General features: G+C 36.3%; 1 protein-coding gene across 1 annotated transcript in view; it reads right to left on the bottom strand.

Annotated features, from left to right (window-relative positions):
• The window catches only part of LOC103468842 (transmembrane protein 235), an 11,353-nt gene extending 1,592 nt beyond the window's left edge, over nucleotides 1-9,761 (bottom strand). Inside the window, exons 1-3 of the mRNA XM_008416200.2 lie at nucleotides 9,263-9,761; nucleotides 8,342-8,419; nucleotides 5,868-6,005 (exon numbers count right to left, since the gene is read on the bottom strand). Of these exons, the coding sequence (XP_008414422.1) occupies nucleotides 5,868-6,005; nucleotides 8,342-8,419; nucleotides 9,263-9,434 (388 nt within the window). The 5' untranslated portion in view covers nucleotides 9,435-9,761. The remainder of the gene's footprint in view (nucleotides 1-5,867; nucleotides 6,006-8,341; nucleotides 8,420-9,262) is intronic.
• Nucleotides 9,762-17,720: the final 7,959 nt, after the last annotated feature.

A 17,720-nucleotide genomic window follows, 5' to 3' on the forward strand; every position in this document is an offset into this window, starting at 1 on the left:
TATATATAGGAGCCTAGGTGCTGTGCAAGTATTCACCAAGTAAGACATTTCAAATTGTGTGGATCATAAAAAGTACATTAACATTGAAGTTCTTTTCTAGAAGAGCGAGTTACATTCTCACAGTTTTTTGAGAACATTATTTTTTTGTCTTTAAAAAAAATCTGTCTGCTTTTGAAATGTCATTCAAAAGCAAAGAAAACATACACATATTGTCATTTCAAAATACTAAGATGTCTCAGTTTCATAATAGAAATGAAAAATGAAGGAAAAAAGCATGGAGTTCTCTGCCCTCTTCCAACTTAAACGTGCTGTCTATGTGTTTGCAAGTGTGTGCATCTGTGAAGATTTGAAGCATGTTCAACAGARCACAACCCTCCTCAGATAAAAGTAGCTTTGAGACCTCTGACAGGTGTTAATATGTCTCTGTCTTTTTATGGACCGATGAGGTCAGCGGGCAGGAAAAATTCACAACTTCACAGAACAGGCATAGGTCAGGTCCAACTATCAATGACTTGCAAAAAATATTCACACCATTTAAGCTTTTACACATTTTTGTCACACTTCATAACATAAAATCTTAGAATATTTTCAAGAGATTTTATATAGTAGCCATCTTCCAGCCATGCCAAAGAAAACCCTTTTCACAAAATGATGAGGAGGGTTCTAGGTGTTGTAATGAAACACCACCATGTTAAATTATAAATGTGTTTGTGTTTTTTTTTTTCTGTCCAATGTGCAGTAAGCAAAACAAAAAACTTAGTCTTGGTCATCGCTGACCAGAGCACAGTCTTCCACATTTACTTTTGTKCCCGATGGGGCTTGTGACAAGATGTAAACAAGGCTTCTGATGGCTTTCTTTTAATGCTTAACTTCTTGCCTTCTTATCATAAAGACCACTTGTGGAGAGAGTGAGAAATACTAGTCCTTTAACACTAGCTCCCACCTGAGCTGCTGATCTCTGCAGCTCCCCTGCAGTGATTAATGATCCCCTTCTCAGCCTGTTTAGGTGGACAGCTTATGTCTGGGTTTGCATTTATAGAAAAGAATAGAAACATTGTATTGTCCCAGAGTCTGGAAGTATATGTTGGATATTATTTTATAAACTAAACCTGCTTTATATGTTTAAAGCAATGTTATCCTTGCTGTGGTATCTTTCCAAGACAGCTGTATTTTTATTGTATTTTAGGATTTTTTAAGAATATGCAATGAACAAAAAACGAAATATTTTTGTTAAAATAGTATATCTCTTCAGAAATGCCTATTTATAACTTAATTTTGCTTGAAGAGACTGAATCAACAGTTTGCCATGCTTAGTAATTACCTAGATGCTTCGGGTACAAAATGAATTACTAACTGTAAAACAAGAGCAATCCTGTTGGAAAATGAACACATTAAGAGATGTTCTGATAAAGAACAATTGTAAGACAATGCAGGTTTTCAATTTCCTTGAAAATCAGAAATCACTTCCCATTATTCCCAAGTTAAATTTTAATTTAGCTTTGTAAAAATGATCCAGTTTTGTCAATAAATGATAAATGTCAGTGGGTATTTAAACCCTACTGAATTTGTGCTATTTTTTTTAACCAATTATAGATTTTTTTATTTTCTTTTTTACAAAATCCCAAGACGCTCATCTTCTGAAAAATTAGAATTAGCAAAGAAAAAAATGTGAATGGTAGCTATGCATAGTGTTTATATTTCTTAGAATTCTGGGTAATTTCAGGTAAAATGTTTTGACAAAGAATAAACAACACAACACACACACACGCAAGTCTTCATGCTGTGAGGTAACATTGGCCACTGCAATTACAGAACAGCAGAGGAGCTTTTGTGAATTTATTCCCCAGTCATATGCAAATTATCCCAGTGTGCTGCCTCCAAAAATATAATCTGATCATTGACTCCACAGAAGGGAGCAGTGCTGTAAAGCTGCCCGTTGAATGGCATCTGGATGTTCTATGTATCATAAATCATTTGTTTCTTCTTTTCTTTCCTTTCTCTTTTTGTCTRTTCTTTTCTGTGTTCCTTGTGTTTTGCAATGGATGGAGGAATTGTCTCGGTTGACAGYTACCCCAGAGGTGAGCTGGAAAGAAAACCATTATTAAATGTCCTGAGCAGAACATCTAAAGTATTCAGCCATTAAATGAGCGATTCCATCTGACCTTTAGGAGGGCATGCTGGAAGAAAACACTCTGCTTCCACCATATTGAGCTGTGTTTACTCTTGGAAATTACTAATATTTAAATTCACAGCTGCTTGTTTTAATTTTTTTTTTTTTTCACTCACAGTGTAGTAAAATCTACATCCAGTGACACAGCAGCGAGATCAAATGAAGAGAGGAAGAAACATTTATAATTGAAGCTCAAACAACAAATGTGTAAAAGGGTACAATCCAAAGATATTACAGCTCTACTCTGCACTAATTAAACAATTTATTACACTTGTTTGCACTGTGCGTAGATTGCACTGTGCAGCACAGGAAAAGAAAAGGAAAAAAAGTCTGTTCTTTCACRTCYCATGGTCACTGATGCCTCTCTAAAATCTAGAGATATTTMCCAGAGTATGAWGGCAGTGCTAAAAGAGGGATCACAAACTGACACAAACCCCCCAAATATCAGATACCAAAATATCAAAACGTGATAATGCATTAAAAAGGACTGATGAGAGACGCACAAAATCCTAAAACCCATTACCTCACTCTTTTGGTGTGTGTGTGCGTGTGTGTGTGTGTGTGTGTGTGTTTACTCTGGTTTTGAAGGTGGGAGAGCGCAGCATTAGCAGATCTTTTAATGTGGACAGAACATGACTAAGGCTTGGTATTTTAGCAGAGGGTGCAGTCATAAGAAAACCTAATAATGTTTTATCCACAATGGGGCTAAAGAACCTTGAGAAATACCTACWGGTTTGCTCAAAGTCCTTCGATGCTTTCTTCTCTTTCCTTTTCTCTTCAGACAGTGACTGCTTTTCACACGCCTGTACTTTACGATATGGACATGTTTCTGCACGATGTGCGGTGTCCCGGGTGGACACTTGGACCTTAGACTCAGTCTGTTTGTACCCTAATATCATATTTATTCCCAGTTTTATATATATATATATATATATATGTCTCCCTGTATGTACATATATATGTACAGGGAGAGAGCAAGAGAGAGAAAGAGAGAATCTAATCAGAAAGGTTAATGGAGCGATGTCATTCTGAACTCTCAACAACTGGTAGAATAAGTGTCCTTACTGTCTACAAATACATTTCTGTTCAGAGAAATRTTTTAAAGGTTCTTCTGTCATGTTTGGCTTGTGTTGAGGAGGACCCAAACTGATACAGGGCAGAGGCATGTGCATGATGGTATCTAATGGTGAAAGTGAAGACTCACAGAACATGCGGGAAACACATACAAACCAGGATTATGTCAAAAGAAGGATCCAGAAGTGAGAAAAAGAAACCAAGGAGCTCAAATACCGTKGAGATGTGATTTTTCTTTTTCCATTGGAACTAGGTCAATACAATCAACAGAATTAATGGCAGCTGAGTGGGGAGCAAGTGTAAAAGAGCTGAGGAGATTAGACTAACAAGATCACTGAAAGTGGAGATGCTACTAGCAGACTAATAAACACTATGGAAGCAGAGATTAATATAGAAAATACAGAAATAACTCAAAATGCAAAGTCCAAAATATGTAGAACTTAAACAAAAGCCAATCAAAAAGTCCACGTGATCATGACAGCTTTAATTTGTCATTCAAGTGATATCAATCATAACAAACACAGGCATTAATGAACTCTACATTTGAATTTAAACACCATTTTTATAMGGGGGATAATAATGTTATATCTAATATTAAATAGACACGTTGGGCCAGGGGAGGAGAGTGTGTGGATGGGTGTAGGGTCTTTTACTCCACAGCAATCTTTTCTGAGATTTCACGCAGCTTCATTGTGAAGTATTACTGTGAAAGTGCTGTCATCAACACAGTCAATTAAGTCGTTATCCATGCKGAGGTGGTCTGGTGGTAATGAGTGTTAAAGTAATTGGTCAACATCAAGAAGGAACATCTTACTATCCTCTTCTGTTATACCCGCCTATTTCCAAAAATAAGACAAAATTGATCCTTATTCTACTTTTGCATTGATTTCAGGAGCAGGGATGATACATTTTCACACACATAAAGATGTTTTGAGCCAGGTCCACTAGGTGAGGAAGACACAACCACWTATGTAAGACAAGATCTGAGGAAACACACATTCTAGAAATTACTCACCCTAATCTCAGTAGTTCTCTCAACAAGAATAAAGACAATTTAACAGTAAGATGTCTGAAGGTATGAGTGAAATAGAAAAAAAAGATGGAGKGAGCACTTGTAACAGGTATCATAAATTAWTTATTGGCGAGTTCTGAGATATAAACATCTGTTACTAAATCTAATAATAAAATGTTGGATTTATGTGACACAGTATTTTAAATCAAAATAAATAGGAAAGACAAAGTTCACATCAAAGCCAATAGGTTAATGCACGGTGAAAGCTGATGAAATGATGATGTGTTGAGTTACAATCCTCTCTGTGCTGCTCACAGAGCACTTTTAAGTCTTTCTGCATGGTGTAGGTTTGTTAAGTCTCTAAGCTACTGCACTAAATTGCATGTCTGCTTAGTCTCTCATACAAACAAACTGCTTCTGAGTCCACTGCTCCTACAAATGGCTTCAAATAAAATATGGAATTRTGGCGATGGCAGGCCAAAGGCGCATTGGCTTCTTAAAGAGACACTGACCAATTTAAAGACATCAAAATGTGAAGTCAAATTTCTTCTAAGTTATGTATGTTTGAAAAATGCAGCATTTTTATAACAACTGAAGGTTATATAATTTGCTAGACTGTGTGCTATTAAATGGCTCTATGTGCCTCAGAAATACATAATAACCCCCTTTTAAAATTGTTTCAGAGTGAAGTGGAAGCAATAACGTCAATATATTATTCACACTAAAACTTGTCATGCTTGTCATAGTGCATACATTTCTCTAAGTTGTATAGGTTTTTGAGCTTCAAACTGATTGGAAAAAAAGCAATTCATGAACTTTCACTGCAATTTTAGCATCTATATTTCCACATTTACATTGTGGTTTCAACATAACATTCTGAACACAGACACACCACTGACATATTCTTTCCACTTCAGAAATGTAATTGTCGACTAAAACTCAATTACTGTAGGTGCAAAAGCAGCAAGAAATGTCTCAGTGTTGTAAAATATCCAGATTATGTAGCGTCTTATGACGACAGATTTTGCGAGTATGCAATTTTTAAAGTTAAGATTATGTAGATAATCTTAACTTTAAAAATTGCATACTCGCAAAATCTGTCGCTGGACTCAAGCCAGAGCTTTGTTTTGCTCATTAAATTGTTATTTTCCTTTCCATAATTTATCATCATCATCACCCACTGAAATAACAGTTTGGGCAAAAACAAACACGTCACAATGAGATACGATTTCTTTTTTGTGCAAATTACCCATATGTTTTTTTAGAAACATTTGCCCTCAAACTACTTTAACACATACCACACTAACACACTAATAAAGCTGGGGTTTTTTTCATGGCAGTCACTCCACTCAAGTGTACTTCCCATCCCACAAAATCTGAAATTAATGGTTTTACTCAGAGATGAATCGGATGCAAGAGCAGCTGAAGCTGAATTTTCAAGGTTTCCTCTCACATGTAAATGTACGGCTATGTGTTGTATTGTACATCACAACACAGCATATTTGTTGTTGTTGTTTTGTTTTTTTAATCTGTTTTGATTATAACCTTCATACAAAGCACAGATTCTGAATTCAAGCACAGCAACACATCAAGACATGTGAACAAACTTACTGCAGAGGAGAACATAGGAAGCCGATGCAGCAAGCAGCCTGGGACTGCAGGCCAATGAGCTGACAAGTCCGAAGATCCATCCGAACACCAGCAGTACCAGGCTGAGAGGCAGCAAGATGACCACTACCTTGTGCAAGCCTGCAAACACGCACATTTCCAATACAAAGAAAGGATTGGGGGGGGGATTGAAGGTCTGAACTACAGCTGTGTTGTATTTCACTGTAGTGCTGTGTGCAATCATGTGGAAAAGCTTCCAAGATTTCCAAATTGATTTTAGCTATCTGGGGAGCCTTTGGGGCTTTTATTTCTACTGTCAGTAGAGGATAATCAACTTGCAGACATGACGAAGGTACCCCTTTTCTCAGCAAGTGATTTAACTCTATTTCTTGCGAGGTTGTAAACAAGGGCTCTTTGAAACCCCCATGGACTCTGATCTAATCTGAGGCCTGTGTGAAGCACAGTTCCTCCACAGAATGTCCAAGTGGGCTTATTGTTAGTCCGGTGAACACGCGGTTCCAGGTTCATCTCAGCAAGTAAGAAAATTATTAAAGCAATATTAATCTAAACTGAAAAGGAATCATTAAACAGAAAGTAATGCAGTTCCGAGATAAACTTTTAAAAATGGCTCGTAGCTAATTAAAACCAAAAATTCTACTCCTTGTAAAGTTGGACTATTAGTAGACTAAGAAGCACAAATATTATGTGTCCTCACAAGCATTGGGCAGAATGCAGATTTTTTTTTTTGACCAGCAAACAGTCACTGATCAGTCCCAAAAGGGTGCTGCTTTGGAAGCTGAAGGCCATTAACTAATGGAGATAATGTAGTTGTTCAAAAAACTTGGCACTTCTCCAAAAATTATGTTAAACCAAGAAAGAAACTGTTCAAGACTTTGACAGCAAAACTGCAGTGTAAAACTGCAAAACATTCCAACAACCACTGATCAGATGCCAGCAGTTTCCTATTTTTACTGTGTGCCTAAATAATAAAGTTGCGAGACACAAACCTGATCTTCCTAGGAATCATTCAACCCTCCCTAATATMTCCCCAAAACGTGTAGGAGAACGAGCAATGGTATAAAACAAAAYCAAAAAAAAGAAAATCCTCTTTGGTTTCAGTACAAAATCCTCCACAATGAAGCATGCTGGTGGCAGCATCAACTTCAGAGATGACCTCAGATTCAGCTGGGTTTATGTCAAGGTTGACAAATTTCCAAACAGATCCAATTATCTGTCAGTTTTCATCTAAAGCCTTCAGTTGTTATCTAGAAATTTGGAAACGAAGGTAATTCATTTTGAGCTTCACAACATACTTTCAAATCAACAACAAAGTTGGTTATTAATAGAAGAAAAATTCAAGTTCTTAAATGGACTATCTTAAACTCATACCTAAATGTGAGAGATTTCCAGAGAAACATAAATTAAATCATAGCTGAGTATTAATTAGCCAAAGGATGCTAATGCCACTAGGCTATTGCTCCTTAACCTTGTTATAACTTTATAGCCATTTTTTCCATTGCAATTAAGCCTTCCTACTACAAAACAAATCTACAAAAACATAACCTCATGTCAACTTCAACAATCTTCTTCAGATTTTTTTTTGACCAGCAAACAGTCACTGATCAGTCCCAAAAGGGTGTTGCTTTGGAAGCTCAAGGCCATTAACTAATGGAAAGCTAATTGAAAGGAAAAAAGTGTAACAAAAAAAAAAGTGTACAAGCAACAGGGTTAACCACATCATTAACTACAACCATATTTTTATTGCACTAAGTTGTGAACCATGACACATCCTAGGTAGACTAAGGAGAAAAAGTACTGGACTGTGGCAATATGGTCCATTTCATGTGGAAATGAAGGTCGCTTAGTCTGCAGGAAGAAAATAGAGGCACACAATCCATATTACTTGAGATCCAGGGCGACAACTTCACACTCAGTGAGGACTTTGGGAGACCAAGTAATCTGCAGGTGTTGTTCCAGTGTGTTTTAGTGAGTCCAAGGTCAGCATGGCCATCTATCTAGATGTTTTAGAGCCCTTCATGCTTCCTGCTGCTGACAAGCTTTATGGAGAGGTTGAGTTCATTTTCCAGCAGGACGTAGCACCTACTCATACAGTCAAGTTTAATATGAATCACTGTGCTCACCTGAAACAAACCTCTAAGAGAATCTACCACATACAGTTACCACATGTAAGTTATTCATGCACAAAGAAGCACTGAGTGGATATGTCAATATTTTTGCATTAAAGCTAATTTTTTCTCTCTCTTACATAAAAATTCAAATTTGTTGGAAAAACCTCAATTTGTGGGTCTTCTTTCGCTGTGAGCTACGAGCATCAAAATTAACATGGGTTTAAGACTGAATAACATTACCAGAAATTAATTTGSTTTTTGATTATATTGCACCCGTGTGTGACTACCACTTGAATTCTATTAAACTCTTTAGTCAGTTGTTAAAAAATAAAAAAAAAGGACACTCACCGAGAAGGTGCCTTTCAGTCTCTGATAGGCTGGACATATTTGCTGTAAAAGAGGGGATGACTGAACTCCTATTTGCACCTGAAAATGTCAGAGGGAAAGGTTACAAGTGACAGACCTCACAATACTAAAAGAAACATTTTTCAAAAGCAAGGAATCCGCCTTCTATTTCCTTTTTAAAATGCTCCAGTGTGCATGTTGTGCACTGAGAATTCCTCTCACTGGATGTTCAGCTATTGAACGGATGAAGGCTYCATGGTGTTGCATTACTTTACAGTTATTGTAAGAACTGTGGGTGCAACCTGCAACACATTAAGGACTTCAAGCCGTGCAGACTAAGAGCAGAACACATAACAGCACTCACAAGATATCCTCCTTTGTGCACACAGATTTTTGCGCATAAGAGGTACTTTGGCACTCACATTATTTCAAATAAATGTCATTTAAATTCAGTTAGTATTTCACATATATTGATGTTTTAGATCTACTTCGGTCAGATTAAATAAAAACTCACTATGGTGATCTGAGATTCACGTCAGGTTGCTTCAGCACCTGGGTTCTGCACAACCAGCGGATGAGGGTTTTAATCGGGAGCTGATGATGATGATGATGATGATGATGATGATGATGATGATGATGATGATGATGATGATGATGATGATTAGAGCAGTAATGCAGCATCAGCACACAAATAAACTGATTTCATATAAAGAATATTCRATGCGTTCATGTATTTGCRTTGTTTTAGACAAATATGTTCWTGAATAGAAAGGTTGAATCACAAAATAATTAACTACCCGAGTATTTCCGCCTGAAATTTAAAATWGCAGAAGTTGCAATAAGTGAGTAGATTTTAACATGTTGGATGATATAGAAGCGGATACATTTATGATTTATTAGTAAGTGAATATGAAATCCCCAAACCTTCAATGATTCTCCACAATCCAGAGTGTGAACTCAGGTCATTTGGCCCCGTGTGGTTGGGCTTATTTACATCGATAATGTACCAGTAATCAGTTCCGATGGCCACAGCRAGGAATGTGAAGCTGAGTAAACCAGTAAAGCCAGCCGAGAGCACAACCAGTCCGTACTTCATTGTTCACTCCTCAGAGMWGAGACCGCTTAATTTTTCTGTATCTGAGGAGACGCTCCGAGAAACKCGCCGCGTAAAAGCTCTCCAGCTGGATCCATCCCTGCAAAGTGATGTTTCTCCGCTCTAAAATCCAGCTGCGAATAAAAAGGACATTCAAAAAAAAAAAAAAGAAAGAAAACTAAAAAAGAGAGAAACAACAAGAATATTCCACTGGTTATATCCACCTGATAAATGTTAAACAAAAAGGAAAAAGCATTTATATAAACAAAATGTGAGCAGCCTTGTTTTTTTGTCATCCCTCATCACTGCGAGGCGGCGACTGCTGTTTGATTTCTGTGGCGCTCCTGGATGAATCCATATTATCAAGTTAAGTGAATACAATGCTAAACTTCTGGTCCGTAATTTCAAAATAAAACACGTCTTAGGAAATAGTTGTGACTGTTCTTTTAACAAAATAAAGCACACCCACCTGTCACTGACCGCAGTAGAGTAGTTCCAGTCCAAATTTACCAGGTTGGAGCTGTGGGGGCAGTGATTTTTTTTTTCTTCTACATGTGGGCAAACAATAAAATAATGTAACAAAAAGGAAGGGCAATATTTCAYCACTTAATAATAAGTGAGCCACAGAGTCAAAGAGCCGACTGCATCTCCAGGGCTGCAGGTAAAGCGGATCTGTGGTGCAGCAGATGTAAACTGTGACTCTATCTCAATTTGGCTGACGCTAAAAGTGTGAAACCTTTATTTTTAGGAAGAGCATAAGGGTAAAAAGTGAAACTAGTCCAATGGCTGATCAGTTATGGTTTCTGTACCATATCACCATAAGAAATGTATTTAGTATTGTATGAGATAAGGTAAAAAAAAATTGTTGACTAAAAAATATTTTGGTTTGGTTGACCTAGATGCATCCCAAAGAAAGATAAAAACAAATACATCATAATATTCATTGTAAAGAACTTAAAAAAGAGAACCAATATGTAATCTGCAACATTGTATTAACTTTTTCTTCCTGTAGCTGATTCTACAGAGGTTTTGTCTGTTGTTTTCTTGCATAGCTCTGTGAATTTGTTTTCCAGTGAACGATCCACGATTTGGGAGCAGCAGATGTTGAGGAGCCTCAGTTTCCTGCTCTTCAGCTGTGTTGAGAGGACACTGAACCACACTAAGCTGTCATACAGCAACACTCTGAAAGGTAGCTAAGTAGAAATGGTCCACAATGAGCACACTGGTTCCAAAGGATCAAACTAAGTAAAGCCTATGTTGTAATTTGATGCGCAGATAATTCACATGAGAGAGGTGCGCCAGGAGAGAGCGCTATCCACTTATGCTCCTAGATATTTGAATATCTTCAGTACAGGGACCATGACAGGAACCAGGAGCAGTTCTACAGAGGCAATGGCATCTGTTGGCCCACATCTGGAATTGGCCATGGACTACAGTACAACATCTCAACATCAGGGTAAGTGTAATTGTTACTGGAAAAAAAAAAAACTAAACAAAAAAAACTGTGATCTCAAATTCTACATTCTGATTTACTACGTTTGTGGGGAAATCTGAGTTAAAATTTTCACTTAGGTATCTTTAAGCATGTCTGCCATTGCTCCCTACTAAGAACAGGGCTGTGGACATATTTAGGAGGGGGATGAATGGGAGGAGGAGAAAATAACAGGCTGTCATGACATAATAATCAAAGCTTTAAAGATTTATAATGCTGAGACAGTGTAATTAGATAACCTCTCGTTTCGGCAGAACAAGTGTTTAATAAACGAGGTTCRGTCTGAAAACTAGGTCACTCTTTTTGAAGCACATTTTTTATGATGTTAAGAATACGATATCATGATAAATGGCTTTGAAACCGTTAACACCTTTAATGTTTAATATGCACTACAGTTAAATTGTAAAACAACACATCTGTTCTTGGTACTTAGCAAAGGATACAACATTTGGATTAATCTGGATTGATATGTGTTAAAGCATTTTGAATAATCTCAAGCATCAGCTTCTTGTGTTGATTTGTGCCATCGGATTTATTGAATCAGAATGACTAAATAAACTTCAGCTGTCCTTGGCGGATTGTTCTGGACTTTCTTATCTGCAATAGCTAACAAAAGTCATAGTTTGCAGAGGGGTTTCAAAGGATGAACAGGACTTTATTCATTTTGATCATCTTTTATTACAAATATATCAATCTGAGGAAGAACAGAAAGCTACTGCATTTACATATAGTTCTATAACAACCTAACTTTTTCCTCAGTTAAACTACACATTTTATTAAAAAAGGTTGAATCTTTCTTTTTCTGAGATGAATAAACAGTAATTAATAAAAGATTGCACCATAGCATTTGAGCATTTACTTTTAAATTATTGAATATTTGATCGGGTGTTGTAATTTCTTCAGCGTACGGTAGATGATACACAGAAGAGAATAGATTATTGGGAAGAAATGTGGGATAATGTAGTTGTTCAAAAAAAAAACTTGGCACTTCTCCAAAAATTATGCTAAACCAAGAAAGAAACTGTTCAAGACTTTGACAACAAAACTGCAGTGTAAAACTGCAAAATATTCCAACAACCACTGATCAGATGCCAGCAGTTTCCTATTTTACTGTGTGCCTAAGGAATAAAGTTGCGAGACACAAACCTGTTCTTCCTAGGAATCATTCAACCCTCCCTAATATCTCCCCAAAACGTGTAGGAGAACGAGCAATGGTATAAAACAAAACCAAAAAAAAGAAAATCCTCTTTGGTTTCAGTACAAAATCCTCCACAATGAAGCATGCTGGTGGCAGCATCAACTTCAGAGATGACCTCAGATTCAGCTGGGTTTATGTCAAGGTTGACAAATTTCCAAACAGATCCAATTATCTGTCAGTTTTCATCTAAAGCCTTCAGTTGTTATCTAGAAATTTGGAAACGAAGGTAATTCATTTTGAGCTTYKCAACATACTTTCAAATCAACAACAAAGTTGGTTAATAGAAGAAAAATTCAAGTTCTTAAATGGACTAGCTTGAACTCATACCTAAATGTGAGAGATTTCCAAAGAATGGTGTGCTTATTAGAGGTGTGCCGATCGATCGGCCACCGATCATAATCGGCCAATTTCCGTGAAAAGTGTATGATCGGTGATTGGCAGAGATCGGCCTCATGGGTGTTTGGTATCGGAATCGGCAACAAAAATCCCTAGTCTGACTGATGTAAAAAAAAGCCTTGAAAGGTAGAGTGAAAAGATATTACCAAGTCAACAACATGTATGCCATAAACATAAATTAAATCATAGCTGAGTATTAATTAGCCAAAGGATGCTAATGCCACTAGGCTATTGCTCCTTAACCTTGTTATAACTTTATAGCCATTTTTTCCATTGCAATTAAGCCTTCCTACTACAAAACAGATCTATAAAAACATAACCTCATGTCAACTTCAACAATCCTCTTCACGTTTTCACACATCAGAGACAGCATCAATATCTTGGAAGCTGTCTTCAGGTCACCGCAGGTCAGTCAGTCTGGCTYATGTGGAGACATTTACCCCTTTCTCTTCTTTAAAATTGCCTGCTTTGTTGCACAGGGATGGTGAGTGAAAGGCAATTTTCAACCCTGCCACAAATTTTGATTTACGGTAGTCTGAGCTTTGGAATACACTCTCCAGGACATTCTGAGTTCATTCTTTTGTAGCCTTGTGGCCTTATAGCTATGGATGTGGCCTTAGTCTCGCAGGAARTAAATCTTTTACTAAGTTCTCCTGTATTCTTCAGAAAACTTTTCTCTCTGTTTCTTTTACGCATTCACTAGAAAAATACATAAATATATCTTACAAGGTTCTTTTTTATGTGCGTCGTCCTCRAACCGGAGTGTCCTCATACAGGTACGTTTTGAAGACACAAGGTGACTAATAAGTGAAGTAAATGTCTTAGGAAATAGATGTGAATAACTATGGGGCACACAGGAACCAACAAGAGTCTTTGTCACAGAGAATGTTTCTATCATTCCCAGATTAGGATCATCATTCCTGTATTGTTCCAMTTACGTAGCTGAGTTCTTCAGCACTTTACCTCAAGAACTCAGGAGATATGGTCAAATCCATCTGCCAAAATAAATTATTTAGCACAGTTCTGGGGAAGAATTTTAAGTCAGACTGTCTATAATGACAAGTCTGTGTGGAAAATGTATTTTACCTTAAAAGCAAATGTTCTTTGGCRRAGGACAGAAAATTGAGGCTTGATGTAATCCCCACCTGTTGTTTGACTGGCATTTTGCATCATTGTTCCCTTGACTCTCTTGACTACCTAGAAATTTCTCACCCACTCACACCTTCTTCCGCAAGTTTTACTTAGTGATTTGATTTGACCATACTGCAAGGTTTTTTTTCTCTCTCACTAGTTGTTTTCTGTACTTGCWGTCATGCTTAGGGTGTTTTAACCTGCTAAAAAAAAAAAAAGAAACACACAAAACAATGCTCAGCTTCACCTATGCCTCATATTATTCTGTAACACATTTGTATGATGCAGAATTTAGAGCTGAATCAATAACCTCTTATCAGATAGAACAAATAACCAGAACTCTGAAAACAAGAGTCTTGGATAGTTCAGTTTAGTTTTAAATGGAGTGATTTTACATGCTTGTTTGCTGTCATAGTGACTAAAACAACATGACAGCATATTGTTGCAATTGGATAAAACTCTAACATTATGCAGAACATATCCAATGCAGGGTAAATGTGTCCATTGTCTTTTTATTTAAATAAAAGTAATTACAAGACTTAGCAAATCCTATAATTAAATATTGAGAAATTCGCCTGTTCTAAATTTGTAGATGGAACCACCTACAGATGATTTCTTTGTCGCTCAGTGATTTATCTTTAACAGGTGTCTTTTCATATCTTGAAATATTCCTTGCCAGGATGAAAAGAATGCTCAGGCCTTTTGAATCCCTGAGAAAGCTTTTAGATTTTCTTTTAACAACAATGTTCAATAGGAAAGAGAACGAGAGAGTTGGTTTTTTTTTCTACAGCTTCTTTCTGAACATTTGCTTAAATCATTTCCATCAGATTTGGACTCTCTGATTCTAATTGGATTGATTGGAGAGCTTGATAAATTATGATGTTATTATGTTATGATATCACATAATCAGAGGGATGTACAAAGCAGTTTAGTGATGCATTGAAACAAAATCAACCTGATGTACCCATGTGTGAAAGCGAATACTGCTGGCCTACGTGTGCCTCTCTCTTTATTGTTACTGACCATGACATGTTATTTCTATCTTTAAAAGGCTTTGTGCTCATCAGAACTGTTGAGTCTTGTAATAGGGATCTATTTTTTGATACTATTAAGGAATGAATTTAAAATAATAATGATAATAACAATCCCAATTGTGGCTATCGCACTAGACAACACAGTCAAATGAAACGGTTCTCTTTAATACAAGCAGGGATCCCGATTATGAAACATTTTTTCTTACAAAACCTGTAAAGAAACACACACACAATTTTATTCTCGTATGCACACATGCTCAGAAATAATTTATTTAATGTACAGCACATTATCTGCAACTGTAATATGGGATGTTTTTTTGACAGAGACAGATTTTGTAGAACTGATTAATGCTCAGTTCATCTGTTAAAAATCGGGCATGTTTCCAACACCATCTTAGGTGCACCTGCTGCTTTTTTATATAGATATGGGAGGCTGTATTTCAAAAAGAAAATATCTTCMWAGCTTTGTGATTTTACTGCACATGTAGCTTAAACAAGCAGGGKTTTTTTTAAGTTTATTTTATTGGAATCATGCAAATGGCATCTGAGTTTGAAAGCTGTCATTTGTTTGAAACACTTTGAAGCATAAGAAACGTTGACAGTACACTTAAAGATTTTCTTGTATCATCAACTCGAGCCCAAATCTCCTGTGTTCCTTCAAGGTGCATAACMGCTGATATCGGCGTATGAGAGTTTACACTGACACGATAGCACATTGTAGCCAAAACACTTTACTTTTGTCTCATTCGTCTAAAGAACATTTTTCTAATCCATTGTTCCAGATTCAACCAAGTCTTGAGGTTCAATTAGATGCAGTTTTGGAATCATACATCCTGGTWATCCTTCCAAACAAGCCATACTTACCAAATGTTGTTTTCTGTGTTACTTTTTGACATTGTTTGACAAAAAACTAAAACCAGAACTTGGCTGGAAAACCATCRAAATGGTTGAGCTGATTAGTGTTTGAATTCATTTGTTAAACTCCAACCATATTTCAGATACTATTTAAGCAAGTATTTTATAAACGATATGTGAGGTTGTTAAAAAAATCTTCCAATCAAAGAACATTTCGTTGGAAATTGTGCAGGATTTGGATCTTTAYTAATGCAAGCAAGACATGATATTCATATTTCTTTTATGATACTAATACAAACACCAGCTTGATGTAAAAGCAATGATGAAAATTGTTGGCCTCTCATTTAATTTAAGAGTAAATTAGTGGGAAGAGACTTTTATGATTGATTCAATGACTGTAAGGTCAAAAGAGAAGCACAAATCATTAACTTTCCACCATCTTGCTTGACTTTTGGTATGAGAAGTTTGCAATAGTACATTAGGCTTGGTTTTCATAAAACATTGATCTGTCCATCATGACAAAACATTCCTCTGTTGGGACAAAAGACTCTGTTTAAGTATTTTTATAGTTCATTTAGATATGATGTTTCTTGAGATTTGCTGTAACATTAATTCTGAAAAAATACAATTTCCTCCCAGCAACTCTTATAAAAAAATTATATACATTCAAAAATGTTTTTGTTTTTTTTATGATTGCACAAAGCTGATAATTGATGTAAAAATAGACATGATAAGTCTTTTGAAATAGCAGAACTGATCACTTCCAATCAAATAACATACAATTGAAATCACTCACTCTCTCCTAACTCCACATACAAATAGGAGCATTTAGATTTTGTTTGGTCAAATAACATAAAWACCACCTGAGGCTGTTTTTTTTTCAGCCAAAGAAAGCATCATATTCAGGGTAGTGTCTGTCAACCCTTTGGGGATTTACATTGTTTACTTTTCACAATTAATCTTAAAGGTTCACTAAGCATTAATTAAAATCCTTTTCTCTCTTATTTTGGTAATGTCTGATTGTAATTTACCAGCAATACCTTTCAATTTTCATCTTATTTTTATTGTTTCCAAGAAATATTCTCCTTCCCTTCAGTTTTAATCATGCATCAGCACATACACAACAATATGCTCAGAGCAAGTGAAGAAATCTTTCTGTTTGTTTTCCGCAGATCACAGGTTTTGCTGAAGAAGCTTTGTAAAGAGACGTCAATACAACACTTAACAGAAAATATCATCTTTGTAACTGATTTTCAGTCATTTTGGATTAATTTAATGTTGAGCAATTCATATATATTCAGAGTAAGGAAGACGGTGAAAAGATGGACGAGGCATGTGATTCACCAAGAGACTCATGGAAAGGAAAGAAAAGCAGACAACAAAAATGACCTGTTATTTGTTCCTGATAACAGAAGTACATTTTTTTCTGTCTGCTGTGTTTTTGCTACACCGTGAATCAATATGCCTGCCTATTTTCCTTCACCGGCTCTGTCTCAGATTGTCTGGCTGYGTGAGAAGAGATTCTAAAATCCCAGCTTTCATGCATATTTACCTGCTTTCTTATTCATTGAATCCCAGTGATGCTAAACTTGACTTTAACTGTCTTGAGCTAAAACACTGGTTGTAACTTGGATGTTTCTCCTGTTTTTTTTTTGTTTTGTTTTGTTTTGTTTTCTGGGTCTATTGAAGGTGAGGGTATGCTCTAACTCCGTTTACTGTTCACTTAAGAGTTATTGTTTTGGTATTTTTAGCTAATCTGTATGTATCTTCTGATAATTTTGGAACTGAGTGACCGAAGGAGGAAAGAAAGGTAATTATTATCTGTAATTTGTGTTGGTTTTTTGCATAGCACACAAATAACAAACAATGTATGTGTTTGCAATGTAACAATGTAACAAAACTGAAATAACTTAGGAGTCATTAACTTGTTTTAGTCTTTCACAAGGCCCTGAATCCAGAATGCAACCTTTCTGTCTTTTGTTTCAATATATTATATTGACAAAATAACACTTTTAATGTTATGTTACTTGTCCATACCAGCACTGCCTTTAGGCTGACCCTGTCAGAATGAAAGTACAGCACACTGAGCCGTAAAACAATGGCTCTGACTTTTATGGAGTCTCTCACTCTATGTTTCAGTTTACAAAGCCTAATTGAAACGGATCCTTTARCTCAATGTCGGT

The sequence above is a fragment of the Poecilia reticulata genome, linkage group LG8 (genome assembly GCF_000633615.1).
Source record: "Poecilia reticulata strain Guanapo linkage group LG8, Guppy_female_1.0+MT, whole genome shotgun sequence".
Classification (NCBI taxonomy): Eukaryota; Metazoa; Chordata; class Actinopteri; order Cyprinodontiformes; family Poeciliidae; genus Poecilia; species Poecilia reticulata.